General features: G+C 42.7%; 2 protein-coding genes across 5 annotated transcripts in view; one reads left to right on the forward strand and one right to left on the reverse strand.

Moving 5' to 3' along the window:
* Positions 1-3,813, reverse strand: part of ptprga (protein tyrosine phosphatase receptor type Ga) — a 273,910-nt gene extending 270,097 nt beyond the window's left edge. The window contains exon 1 of one of the 3 annotated variants that reach the window (XM_058374136.1): positions 3,231-3,813. In XM_058374136.1, coding sequence (XP_058230119.1) covers positions 3,231-3,321 — 91 coding nt within the window. In that variant the 5' untranslated portion in view covers positions 3,322-3,813. The remainder of the gene's footprint in view (positions 1-3,230) is intronic. The other 2 variants (XM_058374135.1, XM_058374134.1) reach the window with 2 other exon arrangements.
* A 10,520-nt stretch (positions 3,814-14,333) lies between these two features.
* Positions 14,334-26,174, forward strand: part of fhit (fragile histidine triad diadenosine triphosphatase) — a 270,717-nt gene continuing 258,876 nt past the window's right edge. Inside the window, exon 1 of one of the 2 annotated variants that reach the window (XM_058373930.1) lies at positions 14,334-14,365. The gene's annotated coding sequence lies outside the window, so the exon portion shown is untranslated. The remainder of the gene's footprint in view (positions 14,366-26,174) is intronic. The other variant, XM_058373931.1, reaches the window with a different exon arrangement.

The raw sequence follows: 26,174 nt of genomic DNA on the forward strand, positions 1-26,174 counted from the left end.
GTGAGAGAATTATAGGATGTACCCACCCTTCCTATGTAAATAAATAAATAAATATATATATATATATATATATATATATATATATATATATACCTTGCTCTGCAGGCCCTGATGGAAACAATGGTGTGGAACAATGGAAGGCGCGAGCGCTCAGCACTATTTGACGCGAGACGGGTGTTTTCCTCCGTACACACACTTCATTAAGCACAGAAATTAAGGCAGGGAAAGAAAACAGACTGGTCTGACTTTCCACATTTTCCTTGACGCCCTTGAAGTCTCTATTCAGTGCAAGACACACAGCCTGTACTGGACTCTTCTTCATAGTCTGCAGAGTCTCCTTATATATTTTCATAAATCTATTACCCGAGCAGGCGTACAGCGGGCGAACCCAGCGCGACGCTAAAGCGCTCGATAATGGGACGACGAGGGCGAGTCGAGCATGATGAGGATGATGAGAATGTCGTTCCAGGGGCCAGCCTGCGCATCCCAAATACCAAGAACGCCAGACTATATCTCTCTCCAGAGGCTCCCGAGTTTAAGTGGCCGTTAGCGAGCGGACGTTTAGCAAATTATCTTCTTCTATTAGGCGCAGATACGCTTCCACGGCCCACATAAAGGAAGAAGAAAATTCATAAAGGCAGAGAGTCTGACGCCTCGTAAGAGATTTAAATTACTACCCGGATCCCTGATGCACGCTGCTCTGGTCCTCCTGCCTCAGAAATAACAGTATGAAATACTCTGTCGATAGCTTTTTATTCAGAGCCAGACATAAATATATATATATTTCCATAAATACTGAAACCTGGCTGAATTACTATATCAGTCTGGTACTAAGGCAGAATGATGTGCATGTTTTAATAAAAAAAATAAAAAAGGCGAGGAGATTTGTGTTGTAATCATGGTGACAGGCCGAGAAATCATTTCAGGCTGAGATTCACTTCTGAATCATTTCAACGACCTGCGCTGACTCATTCGGACGAGACCGTTTTATTTTATGCCACACGGGCTACCTGAGAAGTCGAGGCACCTCTGAATTAAGACATGCTCTGTTGGCACGTGACCGAAAGCATGAGATGCCCTGCAGCCAGCTTCAGGAGCACTGTTCTTCTGGTCCACAGACAAACACTCACATGCTGCACGCTCGGAAAAGAGGATAAGTAAAATTTCCAAATTTCAGCAGCATCAGCTGAGTATGCAGGAAGAAAAAAAAAAAAAGCAAGCCTGTCTCGTCCCTGTGTTATGGAACAGGTCTATTAGAGACAGACAGGCGGAGAAATGTCACCTAAGCAGGAGAGAGGGAGAGAGAGAGAGGGAGAGAGAGAGAGAGAGAGAGAGAGAACATCGTGTCAGAAAGTAGAACGGATGGACGACGACGGTTTGTTAAAACGGTCCGTCTTTGATGAGTTTCCCTCTCTGTCCTACCTGAAGTGCAAAATAAATTGTTTTTAAACAAAAAAGGGGGGGTGTAAATTCATTCCTGCTCCAATTTGAAAATAAGTCAGATAACTTCGAGTCATTCATGTGCACAAAGACGCGCCCGTTGGCATGGAAGCCTTATTTATGAAACACTCATTACTAGTATAAGCTCATGTCTGCCTGAAAAGTAAAGATTTTGGGGGACTGTGTTTGAAGACAGCACCCCGGACCCGAGTCTCCCCAGGCCGCCTCTTCTCAAGCATCCGAATCAGACAGAATGTAAAATGAACGCTCGAGACCGGCAACTCAAACACAGCAGCATGTCTAACCAGGGCTGGCACTACACTGGCCATACATACATCAAAGCCAGGGCTGCTCGGAGTTATGTCATTTCTATTAAACCCACCAGGCATACTGCTGTTCTTCTTCATCTTCTTTCCTCGAACAGAAACAGGGACACAAGCACTAAGGGACTTCACTGCTGTATGCAAAAATCTGGCAAATGAGATGCCACACTGATTGCAGCGAACGATCATGTCGTTCATAAGTGGGTCAGAAGCGGAAGGGAACCAAAAAAAAAACCCTTGATTGCAGATTTATTTGCATTTCACGCATGGTGTCGTCTAAAGAATGCAAACAGAGGTTTAACGCAACCACGATCAATTCCACCAACATTACTCCAATCGATTGTGTTCAAAGTATCTCACTAAGCCTAAGCCGAGGTGTGCGACTGCAATCCTGGATGGCCGGTGTGACCTCAGGACTGGTTTTGTCAGGAAGGATCCTATATACACAAACACACACCAAAACTTGGTGGATCTGCATGTGGATGCACTAGGACAAACGTGTGCACGAAGCATGCACCATGATGAGTCTGAGAGGACACCGACATGCATTCTTCATGATGCTTAGATGGCTCTGACACACTTGGGGATGCGCGTGCACTGTGGCGCAGTCTCTGCCGTGGTGTCCGTGGATGCACGGACGCACGTGCAGCGGCAACTCACGACATCAAAGCTGATCTATGGCGCTAATATGGGTTTGCAAGCAAGGAGATGGAGGCTCATCACTCGGGGCTGCGAGTGCCTTATGTAGCTGCATGCGCGCGAGACGCGAGCATTTCCTCCGAAAACAAAACTGCATTTGGGGTATAGTGCGCGTGCACTTTATGCAAAACCATATATATATATATATATATAAATATATATATATATAAAAGGGTAATTCTGCACGAGCACTGGCAGCCTATACCAAAAGATTATTTTACTATATTATTTAAGAAACAAGGGGAAAATAGATTGTGCATTCCTTCCCAGTTAGTTGCACTAGTAAGTTAGTCTCTACTCCAACATGAATCACGTAACGCACGTGCATTAGATGAGGGGAAAATCGTATAAATAACGGAAAATAACGGTTCCGTCCTGTTCTCTCTCTCTCTTTCTCTCTCTGAAATCACACGCAGCACAGCGGGATTGTTCGTCCCCAGGAGCTGTAAACTGTAACGCTCTGAATCAAGTCATGTAACACAACCATCATTCAGCAACGAGCTCGATTTCAACACATCATCATCAACATCATAATCATCCCTTCACGCGCAGTGAAATTGGTGCGAGTGTGTTGCTATGAATTCCGGTAGTTCGGATAAAAGGGAGAGAGTCGAATCCAGAGAGGGGAAGAAAAAGGGAGATTAAAGCTCTTCGGTTTAAGCACGGGGAAAAGGGCAAGACTGGTGTAAAAAAAAAAGAAAAGAAAGTGGAAAGTTTGTAGCTGTAAACAGTGAGTGAATGTTTTTGATGCTTCACGCGCAAACTTACCGGGATGCGCGTGGGCCCGGAGGAGCGCGCAGGCTGCCAGCGTTAAAGCCAGAATCCAGCAGCAGCGACCCGGTTGCTGAAGCCTCGGCATGGCACCGCGCACATCGACAACCGGCCACGGAGCAACTGTTGACTTGAGTTATCCTAAAAAACGTCCGGTTTAAAAACAAAACAAACAAACAACGGCTAAAACAAACAAACAAACAAACTGTAAACTGCTGGTGGTTTTTTTTTTTGCGCAAGAAGAAAGCTTCGCCAAAAAAAAATTTTTTCTCTTAAGTTCGTCCAGGAAACAGTTTCTCTCTCTCTCTTTCTCTCTCTCTCTCTCTTTCTTTCTCTTAAAGCCTCTCAGACGGCGCGGCCGTTACTCCCGGGGTATAAAAAACATGACGGCGCGCGCGTGGAAGCTGGAGTGGACTGGATCGCGCGGCCAAGCCGAAAAAGCCAAGGAGGCGCGCGGAGTCAAGCGCGCGACGCTTTTCACGCCAGAACACAAGAGACGGAGCAGCGGCGCTGGAAGCTCTCCATTCCGCCATCCAGGAAGTGGCCGAAGTGTGGCGGAGACTTTCAAACAGGCTCGGGAGGAAAAAAAGAAGGGGAGGGTGGGTGAGAGAGAGAGAGAGAGAGAGAGAGAGAGAGAGAGGGCGCCGCCGCTGGATCCTAGCGCCGAGGAATCTCGTGCACGTTTTTTTTTTTAAGGAAACATCCGAAATCGCGTATTTCTACTATTTCTATTCTACACTATAATATCTAAAAGTACAACCACACAGGAGAAACAAAGGCTCCAGATTTGCTTTGCGCATCCGGTCAAAATCCGAAGTGTGCGGAAACTGGACACAATCCCCAGAATAATTCCGGCACTGTGGAGGGGGGGGGGGGGGGCGTGGCTTCGGAGATGATGTGGACAACTTCTGAACAATGCCTGAGATGATGGATGTTTCTTGAAAGGGTTGTTGCAGCAGAACAGAACAGGGCCTTGTGATTATTAGCTTGTTGCGGGTTTTTAGCTCAAATCTTACATCACTGTAGCATCGAGGTGAATGTTCAAGGCCTATTTTAGATTAGTTTTCATGCAGTACATGACGTGGGTGGGGTTTAAGCATGTTAGATCTTTGGCAGGGTTAGGACAAACTAAAGTCTTTCAATAGATAGATATATGGATGGATGGATGGATATTCCAAACATCACTGCCTACTTGAAGGTCATAAGTTCAAGAGTTCCCCTCGTGTTCATCTGGGTTTCTTCCATATTCTCTGGTTTCCTCTCACCTCCACCAAAAACATGGACTGCTTGCACTAAATTGCCCCAGGGTGTGAAAGAGTGTGTGAATGTCAGTCGGTATGGGTACTTTCAGATGAACTAGCATCCCATCCCATCCCATCCAGGGCGTATTCCTGCCAGTGTTCCTGGGACACACTCCAGCTCCACCACAACCTTGACCAAGATTCTGCTTCATATGGTTTGTCTCTGTACACATATCTGGAAATGTTTCTGCAGGATTTTACAACTCTATTAGCCAGAAGCAATAAAGAAATAGAAACAGAAGAAATAAAGAGGGATCGAGAACGAACTGGTGGGATGGTTTATTTAAATGGAAGTGCACAGGAGTGCTCCAAGCATTAGTCACAAAGCAATCAAGTGAGCTACAAATGGTGCAGTAATTATAACTAATAACACACACCAATTACAATAATAGAGTAATATGAGTAACTGTGGGGTACTGGTTTATGTTAAGAAGGTAATCACAGAATACATTTGGATATATGTATGCATGCACACTCACTCTCAGAATAAGAGAACTGAAGGAGATCTTGCATCAACTGATTTTGGAAAAGTTGCACTTTTGGGATTTGATTTTTTTTTCATGAAGAAGTCTTTATTTGTCACATATAAACTATATTGTCAAAAGTTTTGGGACACCCCTCCAAATCATTGAATTCACATGTTTTTCAGGGGTTGGGCTCCAGTGAAAGGAACTCTTAATGCTTCAGTATACTCGGACTGCAAGCTAGGCCTTCTCGTCCAACATCAGTGCATTTCTAGAGTGGAATGGTTAAAAATTCCCATAAACACACTCCTGAATCTTGTGGAAAGCCTTCCCAGAAGAGTTGAAGCTGTTATAGCTGTAAAAGGCGGGCCATTCATGTGCATGTAAAGGCAGACGCCCCAGTCTCTGCTCTAATTCATCCCAAAGGTGTTCCATCAGGTTGAGGTCAGGACTCTGTGAAGTTCCTCCACACCAAACTCTCTCATCCATGTCTTTATGGACCTTGCTTTGTGCACTGGTGTGCAGTCATGTTGGAACAGGAAGCGGTCATCCCCAAACTGTTCCAACAAAGTTGGGAGCATAAAATTGTCCAGAATGTCTTGTTATGCTGAAGCATTAAGAGTTCCTTTCACTGGAAACTAAGGCCAAGCCCTGAAAAACAACACCTGGATTCAATGATTTGAAGGGGTGTCCCAAATTTTTTGGCAACATAGTGTACATTACAGCACAATGAAATTCTTTTCTTTGCATATCAGAGTACAGGGTCAGCCATGATACAGGGTAAAGGCCTTGCTCAACGGCCCAAAAGTGGCAGCTCGGCATTACTGAGCCTCTAACCTTCTTATCAGTAACCCACAGCCTTAACAGCACCAAGAGTGGTTAAAATATCATGAGATGGTGGTATCACCAGGCAAGCCTTGTAGCTGTAGTGATCAGGAATAGGCCTTGTAGGTGTATGAAGCCAGTGGTGTAAGATAAAGAACGGTAAAAACAGCCAGTTTTTTTTTTTTGGTGTATGCTTCCTTAATAGGAAAATTTCTATTAATAACGTACACTAGCTGTGAGGTGGATTGCAGACGCAACACAGTATTAACATTTCTTCCCCTTTGACACCGTCCGGTCAGAGAAGCTAAGCAGCCGCTGAGATGTGGAGCTCTTTCTAGGCCATAAAACCATAACCAGAGGCACTGAACAGAAATATTATGAACAGTTGTTTCGGGTTTTTTTTTTTTTTTTTAATTTTTTTTTAGCATCATTCTAGAAACACTTCCAAAAAATTTAAAACTTCATCTTCAGTTCTTCTGGGTAGATATGGTTATTACTGTATTAGATTGAGATTATCACTCACTTATATTGCTCTTAATTAAAACCAGAATTGGTCTCACGGTCCTTTCCAATGACTGTAAAGCCAATTGCTTCTGATATTTTCCTGACCTTAAATTGAGACACAGTTCACTCCTCGGTTCACTTACTGGCTTCGTTCCAGTACGGTTTTAACGCGCCTTCATCGACTCCCCCTTGCCATTTCATTTCAGGTTAGAAGCAATTGCTGTGTTAAAGATGTAGTTTTTAGCGAAAGTTAGTTGCAGCTTGCTCTTTTAATAAAACCGAATTTAATCAGCTCCTTTGTTTGTTCGAAGGAGACACGTCCAGGTCTAAATTAGAATAAAGGAGGCGGAGCTTTCTTTTGGATAGGCAAAATGATTGACAGGCAATTTGACGCGCATCTTTGTTAGATATCTAGCTTGTTATCTTGGTGCCAGATACCACAGCACACCTTCAGGGATCTAGTGGAGTCCATGCTTCGAGAGATCAGGGCTGTTTTGGCAGCAAAATAGGGACCAACACGATGTTATGCCTGATCGGTGTACTTAGCATCCTAGCTAGCTAGCTAGTCCCAGGGCAAGTAATATGTGCATTAAATAAAATAGTGCTTGCTGTGGTTAAATCCGTCCTTGTTTTAAAAGAGTATCTTTTTAATTGCGTTTGCAGCCCCTTGTTTTGCAAGTGGCCACTCGAGCGATTGTGTTATGCTACCAAGCTGTGAAGAGAACTTGATGCAACACAGGGCCATGTGGGAGAAAGAAAAAAAAACATAACAAAAAAGCATAACAACCTTCATGTCTTTAAAGTTATGTCTCCATCTAGCTCTTTAAACTAAGCTGTCTGTCAATAAGGTTTTTCAAGGTTTCCTAGGATAATAGTTAGGGCTAAATTTCATGTATTTCATTTGCATACAAACAAAGCAGTGGTGTGGGGGAGAGTGTGATGTAGAGAGAGCGACTAGTGCTCAGGCTAATACACTTAGCCTTGACTAGAGCTACAGCTTCAAGGATGTTTACACATTCGCGGCATACAAATGGCACCGTGCATGCTTATGGCATGAACCGTCATTAGCCAGCCCTTGCTGTTTTCCCTGACTCACATACAAGCTGCCGTGAAAGCGTTGCTCATGCACTGAGCTCTGATCCAATGTGTTTGTGTGTGTGTGTGCTGTTCTGTAATCAACCATTGGTCTGCTTACCACGGTAGGGATTCGCACAATCCATTGCTAGAGAGCGCTTTCTTCCACTTTCATGCATGTTCTGGCCATGCTAAGAGTAAAGAGTAAATCAGTAAATTGCTGTGCTCCTTGTCCTCTTAAACCAATACTCCTGTATTATCCCAATTATGCATCAGATGTAAAGCATGTGCGTGATTAACACACACACACACACACACACATCCATAATAGAAGTCGTTGAACTACGATAATAAATGTTTTAAATGAATGATTATAGCCCTGGCGATGGTTAATCAGGTTGCCATGGTAACAGCCACCAGTGTTGGTACAAACGTTACTGGCGCTGGCCTACATGACTATATTCAAAGCGGACAAATTCAAAGCTACAACCATGACACTCCGACGATAATGGCTTGAGACGAGACAGAAGTAGCGCTGGAGCTGTCCTTATGTGGTTTGAACCGTTTTCTACATTAGACCAGCATCTGAAAAAATTAGCCCCGTCTCTGAAAATCAAGTTCAAAATGGCAAATACTACGGAGTGAAGACTTCATGAAAGCATTCGGCGCCAATCCATATTTCATATCAACTTTCCATGACTCCCCAACAAGCGCCTTTAGGGTCCCAATTATAAGTTAGTGAGTTTTTCTATAGGTTCTCTCAGTACAGGAGTTGCAAAACATCATCCACATACGTTACAGATGGGGTAGAAAGACAGACCATATATACAAAGCTTAATGGTGTATTTCGTTAAAAAATTGAAATAATATGCTAGACCCAATACACACACACACACACAAACAGGGTGAATCATTTTATCAATATTCGAGCTTTGCATTGACCACCTCTTTGATGCTGTGTAGGTTTGACCTTTTCAGCGTCAGGAACCTTTTCAGCCTCCATGTGAAGAATAGCCTGTTCTGTTCTGCAGCACTGTAAGAAAACCTGGACCAGGGCACTGTTTGTTCTCAAAGTGTGTGTGTTAGAGAGAGAGAGAGAGAGAGAGAGAGAGAGAGGGAGAGATCCATATATATTGATATAGATTGAGGTGAGTGTGTGTGTGTGCACTCAGATGCACACACACACACATACATAAAACTCTCAGTGATAGTTGAAAGGAAGTGAAATAAAAATTCACCCATTTTCCATAATCCTCTCAGTCTCCAGCATGTCACCTGAACTAATATGTTCAAGAAGCATGTGGCGCAAATATTAACAGAAGCTTCCCAAAACATGTGTAAAGAGTCCTTCGACCTTTACAGTATAAAGGTAAAGGTTGGGGATTAGTACATGAGTATATACTTCATCCTGAACAAAACCAAGAACACCAGGGTGAGGTGAGGTGAGGTGGAAATACACCCTGGACCTCACACACACACCTTCACACATCATGAGGTAATTTATTGCAGCCAAACCGCTTCTTGGAATGTTTTGGACAGCTGAGAGAAAGCCGAGATCCTGTATACTAACCACAAGTACACTGAGAGAACATGTGAAAGTCCATATATGTGAAACCCGAGCTCGGGATTGATCTGTAAGGTGCCAGCATTAGATTAGTGCACCAGCGGTCACCCGGCATACATGTTTTGTTTTTTTTACAAGACGAGATGTAGAAATACAATAAAAGTATGGCTGCAAGCAGCGATCTGCAGGGGTCCAAGCACCCGTTACAGATAATTTCCCAAGTGGCCGGTTCTTGCTCGCTTAGAACTTTTAAAACAGAACAGTAAAAAGAACACAGATAAACAAACTTTTGCTATCGTGGATCAATAAACCCGGTGTGAAAAGCCGACAAGACATTTCAGAGCTTGGATTTTAATAAACCCGTCTTAGTTTGTTATAATCAGGATTAGAATGAGTTTCTTAACCTATCTATCTTGGCTAAAAGACTGATTAATGAGGCTCAACAGTTTTAATAACAGTCTACTCTTCACCACGTTCTCTCCATCACAAGCTATCACATCCTCTCTCTCTCTCTCTCTCTCTCTCTCTCTCTCTCTCTCTGTTTCTCCACATCACTTCTCTTCATAACTTTCTCTCCATCACAGGTCTAGGTCTAACATCCTATCCTCCCTCCCTCCCTCTCTCTCTCTCTCTCTCTCTCTCTCTCGCTCTCTGTTTCTCTACATCACTTCTCTTCATAACTTTCTCTCCATCACAGGTCTAGGTCTAACATCCTATCCTCCCTCCCTCCCTCCCTCTCTCTCTCTCTCTCTCTCTCTCTCTCTCTCTCGCTCTCTGTTTCTCCACATCACTTCTCTTCATAACTTTCTCTCCATCACAGGTCTAGCTATCACATCCTATCCTCCCTCTCCCTCCCTCTCTTTCTCTCTCTCTCTCTCTCTCTCTCTCCACATCACTTCTCTTCACCACTTTCTCTCCATCACAGGTCTAGCTCTAACATCCTACACCCCCCCCTCTCTCCACATCACTTCTCTTCACCACTTTCTCTCCATCACAGGTCTAGCTCTAACATACTACCCCCCCCCTCTCTCTCTTGCTCTCTCTCCACATCACTTCTCTTCACCACTTTCTCTCCATCACAGGTCTAGCTCTAACATACTACCCCCCCCCCTCTCTTGCTCTCTCTCCACATCACTTCTCTTCACCACTTTCTCTCCATCACAGGTCTAGCTATCACATCCTATCCTCCCTCTCCCTCCCTCCCTCTCTCTCTCTCTCTCTCACTCTCTGTTTCTCTACATCACTTCTCTTCACCACTTTCTCTCCATCACTGGTCTAGCTATCACATCCTATCCTCCCTCTCCCACCCTCCCTCTCTCTCTCTCTCTCTGTTTCTCTACATCACTTCTCTTCACCACTTTCTCTCCATCACTGGTCTAGCTATCACATCCTATCCTCCCTCTCCCTCCCTCCCTCTCTCTCTCTCTCTCTCTCTCTCTCTCTCTCTCTCACTCTCTGTTTCTCTACATCACTTCTCTTCACCACTTTCTCTCCATCACAGGTCTAGCTATCACATCCTATCCTCCCTCTCCCTCCCTCTCTTTCTCTCTCTCTCTCTCTCTCTCCACATCACTTCTCTTCACCACTTTCTCTCCATCACAGGTCTAGCTCTAACATACTACCCCCCCTCTCTCTCTTGCGCTCTCACCACATCACTTCTCTTCACCACTTTCTCTCCATCACAGGTCTAGCTATCACATCCTATCCTCCCTCTCCCTCCCTCTCTTTCTCTCTCTCTCTCTCTCTCACCACATCACTTCTCTTCACCACTTTCTCTCCATCACAGGTCTAGCTCTAACATACTATCCCCCCCTCTCTCTCTCTCGCTCTCTCTCCACATCTCATCTCTTCACCACTTTCTCTCCATCACAGGTCTAGCTCTAACATACTATCCCCCCCTCTCTCTCTCTCGCTCTCTCTCCACATCTCATCTCTTCACCACTTTCTCTCCATCACAGGTCTAGATCTAACATCCTACACCCCCCTCTCTCTCTCTCCACATCTCATCTCTTCACCACTTTCTCTCCATCACAGGTCTAGATCTAACATCCTACACCCCCCTCTCTCTCTCTCCACATCTCATCTCTTCACCACTTTCTCTCCATCACAGGTCTAGCTCTAACATCCTACACCCCCCCCTCTCTCTCTCCACATCTCATCTCTTCACCACTTTCTCTCCATCACAGGTCTAGATCTAACATCCTACCCCCCCTCTTTCTCTCTTTCTCTCTCTCTCTCCACTAGCTCTAACATCCTATCCTCTCTCTCTCTCTCTCTCTCTCTCTCTACCTCTCTGTTTCTCCACATCACTTCTATGTTATCAGTTAACAAAAATGGATATTTTGCGAGACTACGGCATCCTTCAATGCTGAAATCATTTTCTGAAATGAGAGCTGCTGAAATAGTTCCCTGGAATAGGCGACTGTATTTAGAAAAATAGAGAACTGTAATTTTTTTTTTTAACACAGCCCACATACAAAAGGGACAAAACAGTCATTTATTGTGTCCCTTACTAGCATGTGTGTGGTTCTGAAACACTGAAATAACTCCATTAATAGATTCGATTTTGTTCCACAACTCCACAAATCACACAATGCTTAGTTTACGGATGTAAACATTGACACCGAAGAGACATTATTGACTTTAATAAGTAGGTGTGTGTGACAGAATACTTCAGATAACCTATTTTTTTGTACGGAAATTATATCCGAACAGGACATTTTCCCCGTTTTTTTCTTGCTATCAAGCTGTTTTGACTCCTAACAAGGCTTCAGATATAGATATATAGATATATGTATTTCCGTTCATTTGTTTGTATTCATAATGTAAACAGCACAAAGGAAAAAAGCAAAGCAGCCGCGCAGCAGATGGGAAATGCATGACTAATGTAATGAGCTGTGCTTTAGAGATCAGTAACCAATGAGCGATAAAACTGCTGTTTATTTATTCAGCCATTCTAATCAAGTCCACCTTGTCAATGCAAAATAATAAACATTACGGCTATTTCATTGTAAGAGTCAGACAAAGGCATGGCTGAATGGTTAGAGCTGGATGATGGAAGATTTTGGACCATGTCTGTGTCTTTTTCTATTAAAACACGTAAAAGGAACGATCAAGCTATTATTTATAGTCAAATGTTATTTGTTATATTCACAACCATGCACAGTATGACATGTACAATTTCTTGTAGTTTCTTCCATTTAAAAATCCTGACCAATCAGAATCAGGGATTCAACATCGCTTTGATATATACAGATGTTTTACCCAATTAAAATGAGGAGTGTGCATTATTATCAAATATCATATAAGGTATGACATACAGTATGTTTCGTCTATTCTTTGGGTCACTTGAATCAAAGAGTCACACACAAGGTTTCGGAACCTCTTCCCAAACTGTGTTACTGCTTATTCCCTATAAAACATCATCACAAGTGCATTGTGGGTATTCTTTGGTCCCTGTACTGATGACTTATATACACATATCAAGCATAACATTATGACCACCTGCCTAATATTGTGTTGTTCCCCGTTTTGCTGCCCAAACAGCCCTGACCCGTCATGCACTGTGTATTCTGACACCTTTCTATCAGAACCAGCATTAACTTCTTTAGCAATTTGAGCAACAGTAGCTCGTCTGTTGGATTGGATCACACGGGCCAGCCTTCACTCCCCACGTGCATCAATGAGCCTTGGCCGCCCATGACCTTGCCGCCGGTTCGCCTCTTTGGACCACTTTTGATAGATACTGACCACTGCAGACCGGGAACACCCCACAAGAGCTGCAGTTTTGGAGATGCTCTGATCCAGTCGTCTAGCCATCACAATTTGGCCCTTCCTCAAACTCGCTCAAATCCTTACACTTGTCCATTTTTCCTGCTGCTAACACATCAACTTTGAGGACAAAATGTTCACTTGCTGCCTAATATATCCCACACACTAACAGGTGAGGAGATAATCAGTGTTTATTCACTTCACCCCTCACTGGTCATAATGTTATGCCTGATCAGTGTATAAGGGATATTCGTCACTCTGCTTTTTGGAAGCAACCTCTCCAAACAGTGCACCATGCTGTGATAAATGTCTGATTTTATTTGTACCCCTCAAAAAATCCATATTGTACTTTGTGGATTTTGTCAGCAAGTATCATCTCCCCATTCACACAATACACTTAAACCATACTCTGTGCACTCGCCTACATACTTTATGGATTTTTGTAAAATATCATTAACTCAGGGCAGCACGGTGGCGCGTTGCCGCCACACAGATCCCTGGTTCGATCCTGAGCTCAGGTTCCTGTCTGCGTGGAGTTTCTGCGTGTGGGTTCCTGGGTTCTCTAGTTTCTCCTCAGCGTCCCTAAAAACATGCTGATGAAGATGAACGAATCGGTGGTTTAAAGCTACACTTCTGAACCAAATAGAAAGTACACACATGATCAAGTTGGAGTGTCAGCTGAAGCACTGAAAAAGATGAATGAAGAATATCTCATATGGTTTATCTGTAAAGTAAAGGCTGCATCCCCTGAATGCTGGCACTGTAACCTCACTCTGCTTAGGCAAATATACAAACATAGCTACTACTTATGCTAAAAGACGTTAGACACATCAACCATCTTAAAGCTACGTTAAAGCGCGGTGCATGCGCTGGACAGAGGACGTGGGAGGAATGACTACTGGCTACAGCTCAGTTTTTATGATAGGAAGTCTGTCCCACACAGATGTTACTTCATTTATCAGGCATCTGGATGGCAGTAAATCAATTCCTGCCCTTCCATCATGCCACATGTGTTCGATTTATACCAGGCATGCCATTTTTGATAAAGGACTATAGTGAAAACTTGCATTAAAAGCTTCATAAAGTTCATAGATGCTGACATCCTCCTGCGACTATTTCTTTCTTTCTTCTTCTTTTTTTTGTACCCTTTTATAATTGGAATAAAACGACCGTAGTCTGGTTAACTGACTGTTTAATTAATTGCCCTGTAATGTGAGAAAGACACTGTTCTCCAGAGAGGTCTTGCTCAGATTTACTGTCCTTTTTGTTAGATCACTGTAATAATTAAATGTAAAAAAAAAAATAACTATAACGTCAAGATGTATTTCATTATTATTTTAAAATGAACAACTGCATTGCCTGCACTATATTAGACCTGTTATTAGATATACGTACTGTTTATTTACATGCTTTTAAAAATGACATTTTTGATTAAAAACTCGTGCTTTAGCTCTTACATTCATTATAATTATAACAAAATAGACTTCATATACATGACAGTTTAACCATAAAGCCTATACTACACATGGGATATGTAGTTCTATCATTAATATCCGCCATTCACTAGAACGCCGCAAAAACTACAACTCCCAGAATCCCTCACTGACCCGTGCACCGCCTACACAGACCGTGAGTACATGCTATCTGCTTGTCAAATGTGTAGCGATTTCAGAACTCCGTGGCGCAATGACACCATTTCTTAAGATTTATGCGGTTTTTTAAAATAAAAAAACTTTCGCCAGCGTGAATTGGCTTTTAATACCTTTATAATTATTTCGTGACGATAGAATTAGAGACTTGTTTTACTTCCGGGATGTAAAGCTAACGCCGTTAGCATCAGTGCCACTCATTCTACCCTAACGCCAGGGTTAAAGCCCAAATCTCTTCCATTTAGATAAATAGTGTACTATATAGGGTGCACGAGTCATTATTCCAGACCTAGACTAGTGCACTTATATAGACAGTAAGTGCACTTAGGACTCTACAAGTCTGGATTGGAAAGTATTACATAGCGGTCATAATGAAGGGGGGATATATCAGTAAATTTATTTAAATGTTATTATTTAATTTAGTTAGGGTGGTTGGGAATGTTTAGGTAGCTTTTATTCCAGCTTTAATGCATTGGTAACGAGTCAGTATGAGTCCACGGGTATTATTATTATTATTATTTTAATTCAGGCTGCACTAATTCCGAAGTGTTCTTGCCTTTGCCCTTCTCAATGTGAAGGTTATGCCCCCTACAGTGAGGACCCAGAAAATTGCCAACTTCTTGTTCAGGGAAAAGTTAGTTACACATGGTCCAGCTTCATTTGCATATTCATTCATGTGCAAAGTAATTTGCATATTCAGCAACTAATTTACATATCAAAGTGTGACAACGAAGATTTCTGAATAGGAAAGCTTTATCAGAATAGAAAATAATCGATTAGAACTCGTGTAACAAAAGTCATGCCGTTGGTCATGGCAATGAACATGTCCATAAAGAATGAAGCAGTGGTGGTGACGAGTCTGGAAATGGACTTGAAGGAAATGGTGTAGATGGACTAACTCGCTTTTATTACTTGTAAAGAGCCAAGTAGAGTTTAATATAATAAAGAACAAAAAGAGGGACCAACAGTGATTAGTGATAGGTTGTTGGAACCGCGATGACCAGTGATTGATTATTCAGTGATTATTCATTGGAGCACTGGTAGTCATTGATCAATTACTGGAAGAGCTTAAAAGTGTTGGGTCATTGGGAACAGTGATTGGTCATTGGGAACAGTGGTGATCAGTGATTGGTCATTGGGAACAGTGGTGATCAGTGATTGGTCATTGGGAACAGTGATTGGTCATTGGGAACAGTGGTGATCAGTGATTGGTCATTGGGAACAGTGATTGGTCATTGGGAACAGTGGTGATCAGTGTTTGGTCATTGGGAGCAGTGGTGATCAGTGTTTGGTCATTGGGAACAGTGGTGATCAGTGATTGGTCATTGGGAGCAGTGGTGATCAGTGATTGGTCATTGGGAACAGTGGTGATCAGTGATTGGTCATTGGGAACAGTGGTGATCAGTGATTTGTCATTGGGAACAGTGGTGATCAGTGATTGGTCATTGGGAGCAGTGGTGATCAGTGATTGGTCATTGGGAACAGTGGTGATCAGTGATTGGTCATTGGGAGCAGTGGTGATCAGTGATTGGTCATTGGGAACAGTGGTGATCAGTGATTTGTCATTGGGAACAGTGGTGATCAGTGATTGGTCATTGGGAACAGTGGTGATCAGTGATTGGTTGTTGAGATAAGTGTAATCAGTGATTGGTCATTGGGAACAGTGGTGATCAGTGATTGGTCATTGGGAGCAGTGGTGATCAGTGATTTGTCATTGGGAACAGTGGTGATCAGTGATTGGTCATTGGGAACAGTGGTGATCAGTGTTTGGTCATTGGGAACAGTGGTGATCAGTGATTGGTTGTTGAGATAAGTGTAATCAGTGATTGGTCATTGGGAACAGTGGTGATCAGTGATTGGTCATTGGGAACAGTGGTGATCAGTGATTGGTCATTGGGAGCAGTGGTGATCAGTGATTTGTCATTGGGAACAGTGGTGATCAGTGATTGGTCATTGGGAACAGTGGTGATCAGTGTTTGGTCATTGGGAACAGTGGTGATCAGTGATTGGTTGTTGAGATAAGTGTAATCAGTGATTGGTCATTGGGAACAGTGGTGATCAGTGATTGGTCATTGGGAACAGTGGTGATCAGTGATTGGTCATTGGGAACAGTGGTGATCAGTGTTTGGTCATTGGGAACAGTGGTGATCAGTGATTGGTTGTTGAGATAAGTGTAATCAGTGATTGGTCATTGGGAACAGTGGTGATCAGTGATTGGTCATTGGGAACAGTGGTGATCAGTGATTGGTCATTGGGAACAGTGGTGATCAGTGATTGGTCATTGGGAGCAGTGGTGATCAGTGATTTGTCATTGGGAACAGTGGTGATCAGTGATTGGTCATTGGGAACAGTGGTGATCAGTGTTTGGTCATTGGGAACAGTGGTGATCAGTGATTGGTTGTTGAGATAAGTGTAATCAGTGATTGGTCATTGGGAACAGTGGTGATCAGTGATTGGTCATTGGGAACAGTGGTGATCAGTGATTGGTCATTGGGAACAGTGGTGATCAGTGATTGGTCATTGGGAACAGTGGTGATCAGTGATTGGTCATTGGGAGCAGTGGTGATCAGTGATTTGTCATTGGGAACAGTGGTGATCAGTGATTGGTCATTGGGAGCAGTGGTGATCAGTGATTGGTCATTGGGAACAGTGGTGATCAGTGATTGGTTGTTGAGATAAGTGTAATCAGTGATTGGTCATTGGGAACAGTGGTGATTAGATTAAGTTGTCTTTATTTGTCACATATACATTACAACATAGTGAAATTCTTTCTTCCCATATCCCATCCTTGGGGGTTGGGGTCAGAGCACAGGGTCAGCCACGATACAGCACCCCTGGAGCAGGGTGGGTTGGGGGCCTTGCTCAACGGCCAAACGGCGGCAGCTTGCCGGTGCTGGGGCTTGAACCCCGATCTTCCGATCAACGACCCAGAGCCTTAACCACTTGAGCTGCTACCACCATCCTCGTTGTGGGAGCAGTATTGATCAGTGATTGGTCATTTAGAACAATAAAATCAGCGCTTAGTCATTGAGAACAATGGCTCCCTGCACACTCGGGCTGGTGGTGAGTCAACTGAACCTGTTCTCAAATCATAACCCAGTTCTGCTGTGAGCTGGAGATGTACAGAGTGCAACTGTATTAAAAAGAGTTACAATGCAGTGATTCCCAAAACTCACAAAGTTACAGCACTGGTAATACATGCCAAAAAAATTTGCTAGCAATCACTGGATGATGTCATAGACTCATTTGCATATTCATTGACCATTCACATATCAGAAAGTGGTATGTGAAGGAGAAAGATTTTCAGAATAAAACATGGATTGTGGAAAGAAGTCATCTTTAGTCATGGCACCAAGCAGAGTGACATCACATTTTTAATCCACACTGAACTGTAGATGAGAGGAGTGATAGGATGTAGATGATAGGACTATGCTGAACATATGCAGATGGCGAACATCACCTCGAGCCAGGACGGCTATTGCAGTTTATGCTATGTACCCGGCTTGAAGTGATGCACGTCAGCAAAAGCGCTGAAGTGACAGGAATCGGTTGCATGTATGAATACAAAGTACATGCAGCAGGAACGAGCAGCGTGGTGCGTATGTGTTACTGTGTTGAGTGACCAAAAAAGAGCTGACACAAAGAGCTAAAATGTACTGTTTTGGGTGTTATGGAGACAATCAGTGACACAAGACGAGAGGGTTTTTAAATATGTCCAGTGTCCTTCAGTCACTATAAAGTGTAGAAGCTAGACAGATTCTTTCCAAAAGGATAGAAAGTGAAAACGCCTGAGCCTGCATCATGACATGTTTTCATGTGCTACATCCAGTGTGTTAATTCCACTCTGATATCGATCCAGTATTTCAGGACAGCATGACCCCCCAATACCAGTTAGGCGCCAGTACTAATGATGTGTTTGTTGTCCTAGTTCCATTGTGTAGCTGTAGGCTACAACCTCTTTAAATGTAGACTAATGTAGATGAATAAAAGCAACAAAGTCTACATCACTATACACGATGTTGCCAAAAGGGGGGTTTTGGGACACCCCTCTAATTCAGGTGTTGCTTTTCAGGGGTTTGGGTTCGGCCCCTTAGTTCCAGTGAAAGGACATTTTGGACAGTTTCATGCTTGGGGATGACCCCTTCCTGTTCCAACATGACCGCACACTAGTGCACAAAGCAAGGACCATAAAGACATGGATGAGCGAGTTTGGTGTGGAGGAACTTCACAGAGTCCTGACCTCAACCTGATAGAACACCTTTGGGATGAATTAGGGCGGAGACTGCGAGTCGGACCTTCTCATGCAACATCAGTGCCTGACCTCACAAATGCGCTTCTAGAGAGGAATGGTCAAAAATTCCCATAAACACACTCCTAAATTTTGTGGAAAGCTTAACCAGAAGAGTTGAAGCTGTTATAGCTGCAAAGGGGCGGGGCCAACTCCATATTACATTCATGTGCATGTATAATATGTGTGTAGTGCGTATTAAAGAGACAATTAAACAATACTGTGATCTAAATGCAGCAATTCAGACAAAATCAGCTACCTACTCTATTTATATTACTTCCCAGAGCAGCACGATAAGTCTAAAAGACTCTAGAAACACTAAATTGGTATTATTTTATTATGTGATTCACTTCTAATACACAATGAACGTTTACACTGATAGCAAAAAGAAATGAAATGGTAATAAATGATCAGCTTCGCTTACTTCACTATGTAGCTCCAGGACAAATCTCAGACATCCTACATGTATGTGACGATCGATTACATCAGCAAAGATCCAAAGGGTGTGCCTCCTGGAATTGAATTACTCCAACCAGGCATAACATTATGACCACCTGTCTAATATTGTATTGGTCCCCCTTTTTGCTGCCTAAACAGCATGCACTGTGTATTCTGACACCTCTTTATCAGAACCAGCATTAACTTCTTCAGCAATGTGAGCAACAGTAGCTCGTCTGTTGGATCGGATCACACGGGCCAGCCTTCTATTCGCCCCCATGAGCCTTGGCCGCCCATGACCCTGTCGCCGGTTCACCACTGTTCCGTCATTGGACCACTTTTGATAGATACTGACCACAGCAGACCGAATGAACAAATAAAGCTGAATTAAAAATAGCTTTGACCATACAATATTACCTGTAATGTTTTAGTGACAATATTGTGAATAAAGGCACATTTCTGTACCATTTCCTGTTATGAGATTATCATATATAATGAATGTAATGTTATTATGCAATAATGTATGATTTATTATTTAATAATAGTAAGAATTACTAGCACTATCAATTCATTTAAAATCTTTTGAGGCAACAAAGAAAGATATATTAAGCCGATTTTTATGTCTAATATAATATTAAACACATATATTTATGGCCAAGTTCATGTTTACGTCTTGTTCCAAATAAGGCAGTCTTGTGCTGCGCCTTTTAAATAATTTGACTTTTTTCCCTTTTTCTCCTTAATAAAGCACCATATAAAGCGAACCTGTTGTGCTTTAAAACATGTTTTAAATTAGGTTTAGAGAGTTCAAAACTTAGGAATAAAGTAGAGCGTTGTGATTAAAGGAATACCATTACACTTTGAGAGACATAATTAGTAATTTGTAATAGATTACTTTCTTTGCCGTAATGCCCCAAAATTGGTCATGCATAATAAAAAGGGGTTGGTTATAAAGCAGGGAATTAAATCCTTGTTAATAAATAAACCTACATCCATTCCTCCCCCCCGAAATTGTGCACACCCTCAAGCCTTAAAGCAGCTTCTGAAAAGACAAACAAATAAATAAACCACTTTATTATTATATATATATATTTTTAACCAAAATGAAAACTACAGTATTTGCAGTCTGTGAATATGTGTCTCGAGGTAAAATGGCTTTGCTCTACTCTGACTTGCTGACTTGCGCAGAGTAATACACTTCATTTCGAACCGTTTCCCCCCCCGCGCCGGCCGACGCCGTCTTAAAGGCCGTTCCATTACTTTAGCTCAAGTGAAGTTTGACCTCCTGCAGGCCCCAGGGATCGAGTCTACACCGCTATAGAGGTTCAGCTTCAGAACTTACAGCGAAAACATAATGTTGTAGCAAGAAAAAAAGCTGTCTATTAAAGCAACAACAACAAGGAAAAAACTCCATGATATGTAGAAAATGAAACAAGACTATGCTGTTAGAGGAAAATACTCATCATGTGGTGTGTCCTGGATTTTATTTAATGACAATGCATTATATTTATCTAGCTTTTTGCTAATTAAGTTTATTACAGTCTTATATAAGATTTTACAGCGTCCTGGTGGTCCAGCGGCTGGATTGCCACTGGCCGGGTTCGATTTCCCAGGCAGGAAGCTAACTAAGCCACTGAAGAGTTAATGGAAGGGCATCTGGAACCTAATATGTATATACTGATCAGGTATAACATTATGACCACTGACAGATCATGGCACCTGACCATCTCCTCATCATGGCACCTGTTAGTGGGTGGGATATATTAGGCAGCAAGTGAACATTTTGTCCTCAAAGTTGATGTGTTAGAAGCAGGAAAAATGGACAGCGTAAGGATTTGAGCGAGTTTGACGAAGAGCCAAATTGTGATGGCTAGACCCCTGGATCAGAGCATCTCCAAAACTGCAGCTCTTGTGGGGTGTTCCCGGTCTGCAGTGGTCAGTATCTGTCAAAAGTGGTCCAAGGAAGGAACAGTGGTGAACCGGTGACAGGGTCATGGACGACCAAGGCTCATTGATGGACGTGGGGAGTGAAGGCTGGACCGTGTGATCTGATCCAACAGACAAGCTACTGTTGCTCAAATTGCTGAATAGGTTAATACTGGTTCTGATGTCAGAATACACAGTGCATGATGGGTCAGGACTGTTTTGGTAGCAGTAGGGGGACTGACACAATATTAGGCAGGTCTTGTCTTAGCAAGTGAATGAAGTCAAATTTTTGTATTGTTTCTCGTTATGAGATTATTGTACATAACAAATCTAAGGTTTTTATGTGATAATATATAAAGTATGATGTAATAATAATACGAATAGTATATTATTTTCCTAAAATGGCATGGAGACTCCTTCTAAAACTGCTAAACCATCCGCTTAATAAACTTCACTTTACATTTGTTTATATGAAGCAGCCACCATACAAGTCCTAACAATATGACATATTAGAAAAGAGAGCAATAATATAAACTCTGCAGTCAAGGCCGCTGTTAGAGAAACTTCTGACCAATCAGAATGGAGCGTTGGAGAGTGCTGTGGTAATGGCGATACAAAAATAAAACACATTTGGCTGATTGAATTCGGGATTTATGTCGATTATTAAATGTCCTCCGCGTCGGTGTGTTAAACTCACTGTAGCTTCAACATGACCATCAAGAGCCGCGGATTTGCCGCTTGCATCTTTGGCAAGGGCAAAGTAGCCCTCGTCTTGTCCGTTTTTGCATCTTTGCCTTAATCGCCATGCAAAAGTCGGGGCGTTTCTACCTAAAAGTGCACAGTCCGGTTGTTGTCTCTATGCAAATAGATTACTTCAGCACCTGCAGTGTGATTTACTGCAGCAGGAAGGTCTCTTTGGCTGTGACAGCCGTGTGTGCGCAGATCAAAATAATAGTGCAGGAGGGCAGGTATGAAACGCTTTCTGCTGTGTGTAGACAAAAATAAAAAAATATATATATTAAAAAAATCTCAACAAGAACGTTAAGTTAGTTGAAGGTTCGATTAGTCACATGGTTGCACTTTGACAGAAATCCTTTCATATCGAACCCAGACATGGCCGAGAACCGTTTAAACACAGTGTCTCCTCCTCCTCTTCCACTATTCTTCTTTGTAAAGCAGCTTTCATATCCTCCTGCATGGACCTGAGGTAATCCATGTCTAGGTGTAAACAGTGAAATAACCAAGGATGAGGCTCGACTCGATAAAATGTCCGTGACTCGCCCGGGCGAAAGCACCCGCCGCCTGACCTTGCCGAGCATTTTCTCCTCACAGACACAGAAACTGAATGAATAGGAGCTGAAATAATAGGAACGTATGAATGACGCTTGAACAATAGCCACATTATGAGCGCTATTGTTATTACAGTAGCTTGGTGGAATCAGTCAGAAAATCATTGTTCCCGCTAATGGAAATGGTAATTACCTTTAATGCACAGCAGTGCAGGCTGGATCGCGTTAAATCCTCTCCTCATGCAAAAGGTTGTGGCCCTGCAGTGAATAGCACTTTGTTAAAAGCCTCAAATAATAATAATACAAAACAAAACTGTTACCTATGGACAAAGATTTGCTTTTGTTAATTCACAAATGTATGCTTTGCTTTCGATGATGGGTCAGGCATGTTTAGCACAGGTGACCAGAGAGCCAGTGTGTGTGTGTGTGTGTATGTATATATATATACACATATATATATATATATATGTGTTTATATCTATACATGTGTGTGTGTGAGTCCCAGTCCAGCTGCATTTTTAATTAGAGCAACACGATTAGATATATTTTAATTATCTCCAACGCAGTGGTGCTGTTGAGAGATGTCACATGGCTCCTCCTTTTAATGTCTGCCATCTGTCTACTTTAAAAAAAAAAGAAGAAGAGGGAGAAAAATGAAAAATGCTCACACACACACACACACACACACACACACACTAAACACACAGATGCCTCTGTCTCCTCCAAACCCTTCCTGTTGTCCAGATCTGATCCTCCTTCCGCCCTCTTCCGCATACCTGATCTCGCAGAAGCCCACGATTGGCTAGTGTCACTGCGATTGACAGGCCAGACAGAGTACCTCATCCCTCCCACCCAGCTAGCGTGACTAATTTTGCTCCCCGGTGCCATTATCAGGACTCACAATCTTCTGGCGCTTTTACGCCGCTTCACTCCAGGAGCCATCACTCTTTTCCTTTTAAGATCTTGCACTGATGTTCCTCCAGTCCTCCTTGCACTGTATATAGTGTTTTTCTTTCCTCCCCTGAAACTCTTATAACCTCATTTAGGACTCGTGTCAGGTTGGAGAGAAATCAGTCAAATTTACGAACGCCGCCTTAAATAATGTATATTTATACGCCGCTGCTTCCTCCAGTGCCACCGCAACGAGCAGACACTTTTACTCTTCTTTGACAGAAACAGCGTCCCGTAGGCTTCAGCTTAAGTCATGTCTCCCCGAAGAGAGCGCGCGTGTGTAATTTTCTGAGTCGCGCACCTCCACCGCTCATAACCGTACGTGCAAATTTGCCGACAGAGATGCATAATGCAGGAGTGCCGCCATCAATTATGCAGCATTTATTCATACCACAGCAATACCTAATTGATTTGATTCTCTTTGCTTCATGTATTATTGAGCAGACGGGTCCCCGCGTGTGTTTCCTCCCTGCCTCTGGATGTTGCCATCGGCCACGGAGTATTACAGAGACGCTTGAAATTCTGAAACTCCGGCTCGAAATTGCCCTTTTTGGCCGTGATCATGAATTACAGATATGTGAGGTTAGATGGGTGGATACTGAGCTTTATTGAGCATTCAAGAGCTTCAGCAGCAAAATGTTTGTGTTGCTGCGACGTCGCTTGAATAAAGCATGCTGCGCCGACGCCGCATACAGATGATCAACCGTGATGAAACGTGGACTAATGTGGACGTCTTTGTTTTGCCCTGTCTTACACCTGGGTGGTGTTGTAAAAAAGTACAGGCTTCCTACGAAATCCGTATTCGAAGACGTTAAAAAAAGGAAGCAACTATGAGGCGAAATCAATAGAGCGAGAGAGAAAGAGTTTAGTATGTTTGTGCTGCAATGCAATTTTTTCTCCCTACCTACTTATTTACATATATCTAATTTGCCTTTAGGATCAATAATGTTATTAATTGCCTACTTATTTACTTACCTACGTGATTACATTCTGCTGATTTGTTTTCTTGCTTATTTATTTATTTATTTAACATTCTAGCATTTGCATACATTTACCCCATAAAAAAAAGACAGATTTTATATTTTATTTATAAAAGTTATATTTTATTTATTCAAAATATTTTATTAATAAAATTATTATATTTTATTTATTAAAATATATATATATTTTTATTTTATTTTATTTATTTATTAAACAAAAAAGCTGTGTAAGTTAAGCTAAAATAAAGTTTTTAACAGCGGCCCTACAGCCCAGTCATGCACAGCCATTTTCTCATGTTAAAATTCATCTTTAGCTCCAGGCCAGTTCTAGCGAAACCCCCCCCATCGGTCATATAAAAGTAGCTTGTTCTAGTCTTACGTAATAATCCAGCTATTTCTTTTATTTTATTAGTGGTCTTCTCTTGTCAAATCTCCCAGGTCTCTTTATCCCAACCAAAGTGATTCGTCTTGTCCTTTATGTGCCATTCAGGACGGGACACCTTGGTCTGAAAGCCTCTTTTTAGGACTGACTCGCCAGGATATAAACCACAGGTCACTTTCCTTCATCACAGTTTTAAAGCATCTTTCCTTCCAAAGGGCCCAAGAGGACAAGAGGGGGGCTTTTTTTTTTTTTTTTTTTTACCTTGACCTTTAAAGGTGAATGGCCAGCACGGCGCTTCCTTTCTCCGCCTGTGGCTTGTGTGTGTGTGTGTGTGTGTGTGTGTGCTGCAATGCAGTGTCCTGCACCTCTGATTCTGTCTCAGAGGCTGAATATCAAAATGTTCCTGCTCTTTTTTTTTTTTTTTTTTGCTATTCGCAGGGATGCTGATTTGAGCCCTGCAGGTTTTCGAGAGAGAAAGAGAAAGATGGATGGATGAGAAGAGAGGAGAGGGGGAAAGTGTGTGAAAATGAGAGATTGTAATAACGGCGCTTTCTTTACAAAGTGTCTACTGTGGGATTTTTTTTTAGATTTTATTTTCCTACCCGCAGCCTACGGTAAGCGTCAGACAAGCCATTTAACATCCGCCTTAATAAATTCACTTATCAGCATCCAGCTCCTTTTCTGTGTAGGCTGGAAATTATACCTCAGAGGTAGCATGCAATTAACAAAATCACAGCTAGTTTTCAGTTCGTTACAGTTGCTGTATAATTACTCAATAGCATCTGTTCACTCTAATAGGTAGTGTAGGGACGAACCTGGAGTGAGCATCATGACTGGCGTGTTTACTCAGGGGTCACTAACGGTTGCTTGTGTGACTCGTTTCACGCTAGTCACCAACGAGGCGCCTTTGCTACGATGCCATCTCGGCATGAGGCGAGATGTCGATGGCAGAGCTACAAAGGCGAGCGACTCGGGCTCGTCTGCCTGCTGTCCGAAAGGCCGTTTATTTTCCCCCTAATCCTGTCCGATACAAAAGAGCTCCAGTCGGCAGTCACGCCAACAGACTCCCAGAGAGAAAGAGAATTTTTACTGTGCCCGCCGACGTATCTGACGGACACGCCGAAAAGGATTACCGACTCCACCAGGACTCCAGGACGTGCAGGAAAACCGACGGAAAAGTCCAACGGCTTATGTTGACGCCCCAGGGGACTCGAAAGATTTAGGATCGGATCAGGCAATCCTTTAAACCGGACCCAACTGCTCTGAGTTTATGGGATAGTCAGCGTGCGGCACGCTCGTTCAGCCAAGGTCCCGTTTTCAGCTTAGTGGCATCTGCGCATCTGCTTAGTTTATTTTTATTTTTTTTGAAATATCTTCCATTTGGATATTTAATTAATTACCCACTGTGGGAGGGGTGGGGGTGGAGGGGGAGGGGTGGTAGTGGTAGTGGTGGCTCAAGTGGTTAAGGCTCTGGGTCATTGACTGAAAGATCAGGGGTTCAAGCCCCAGCACTGCCAAGTTGCCACTATTGGGCC

The sequence above is a fragment of the Hemibagrus wyckioides genome, linkage group LG21 (genome assembly GCF_019097595.1).
Source record: "Hemibagrus wyckioides isolate EC202008001 linkage group LG21, SWU_Hwy_1.0, whole genome shotgun sequence".
In the NCBI taxonomy this organism is placed as follows: Eukaryota; Metazoa; Chordata; class Actinopteri; order Siluriformes; family Bagridae; genus Hemibagrus; species Hemibagrus wyckioides.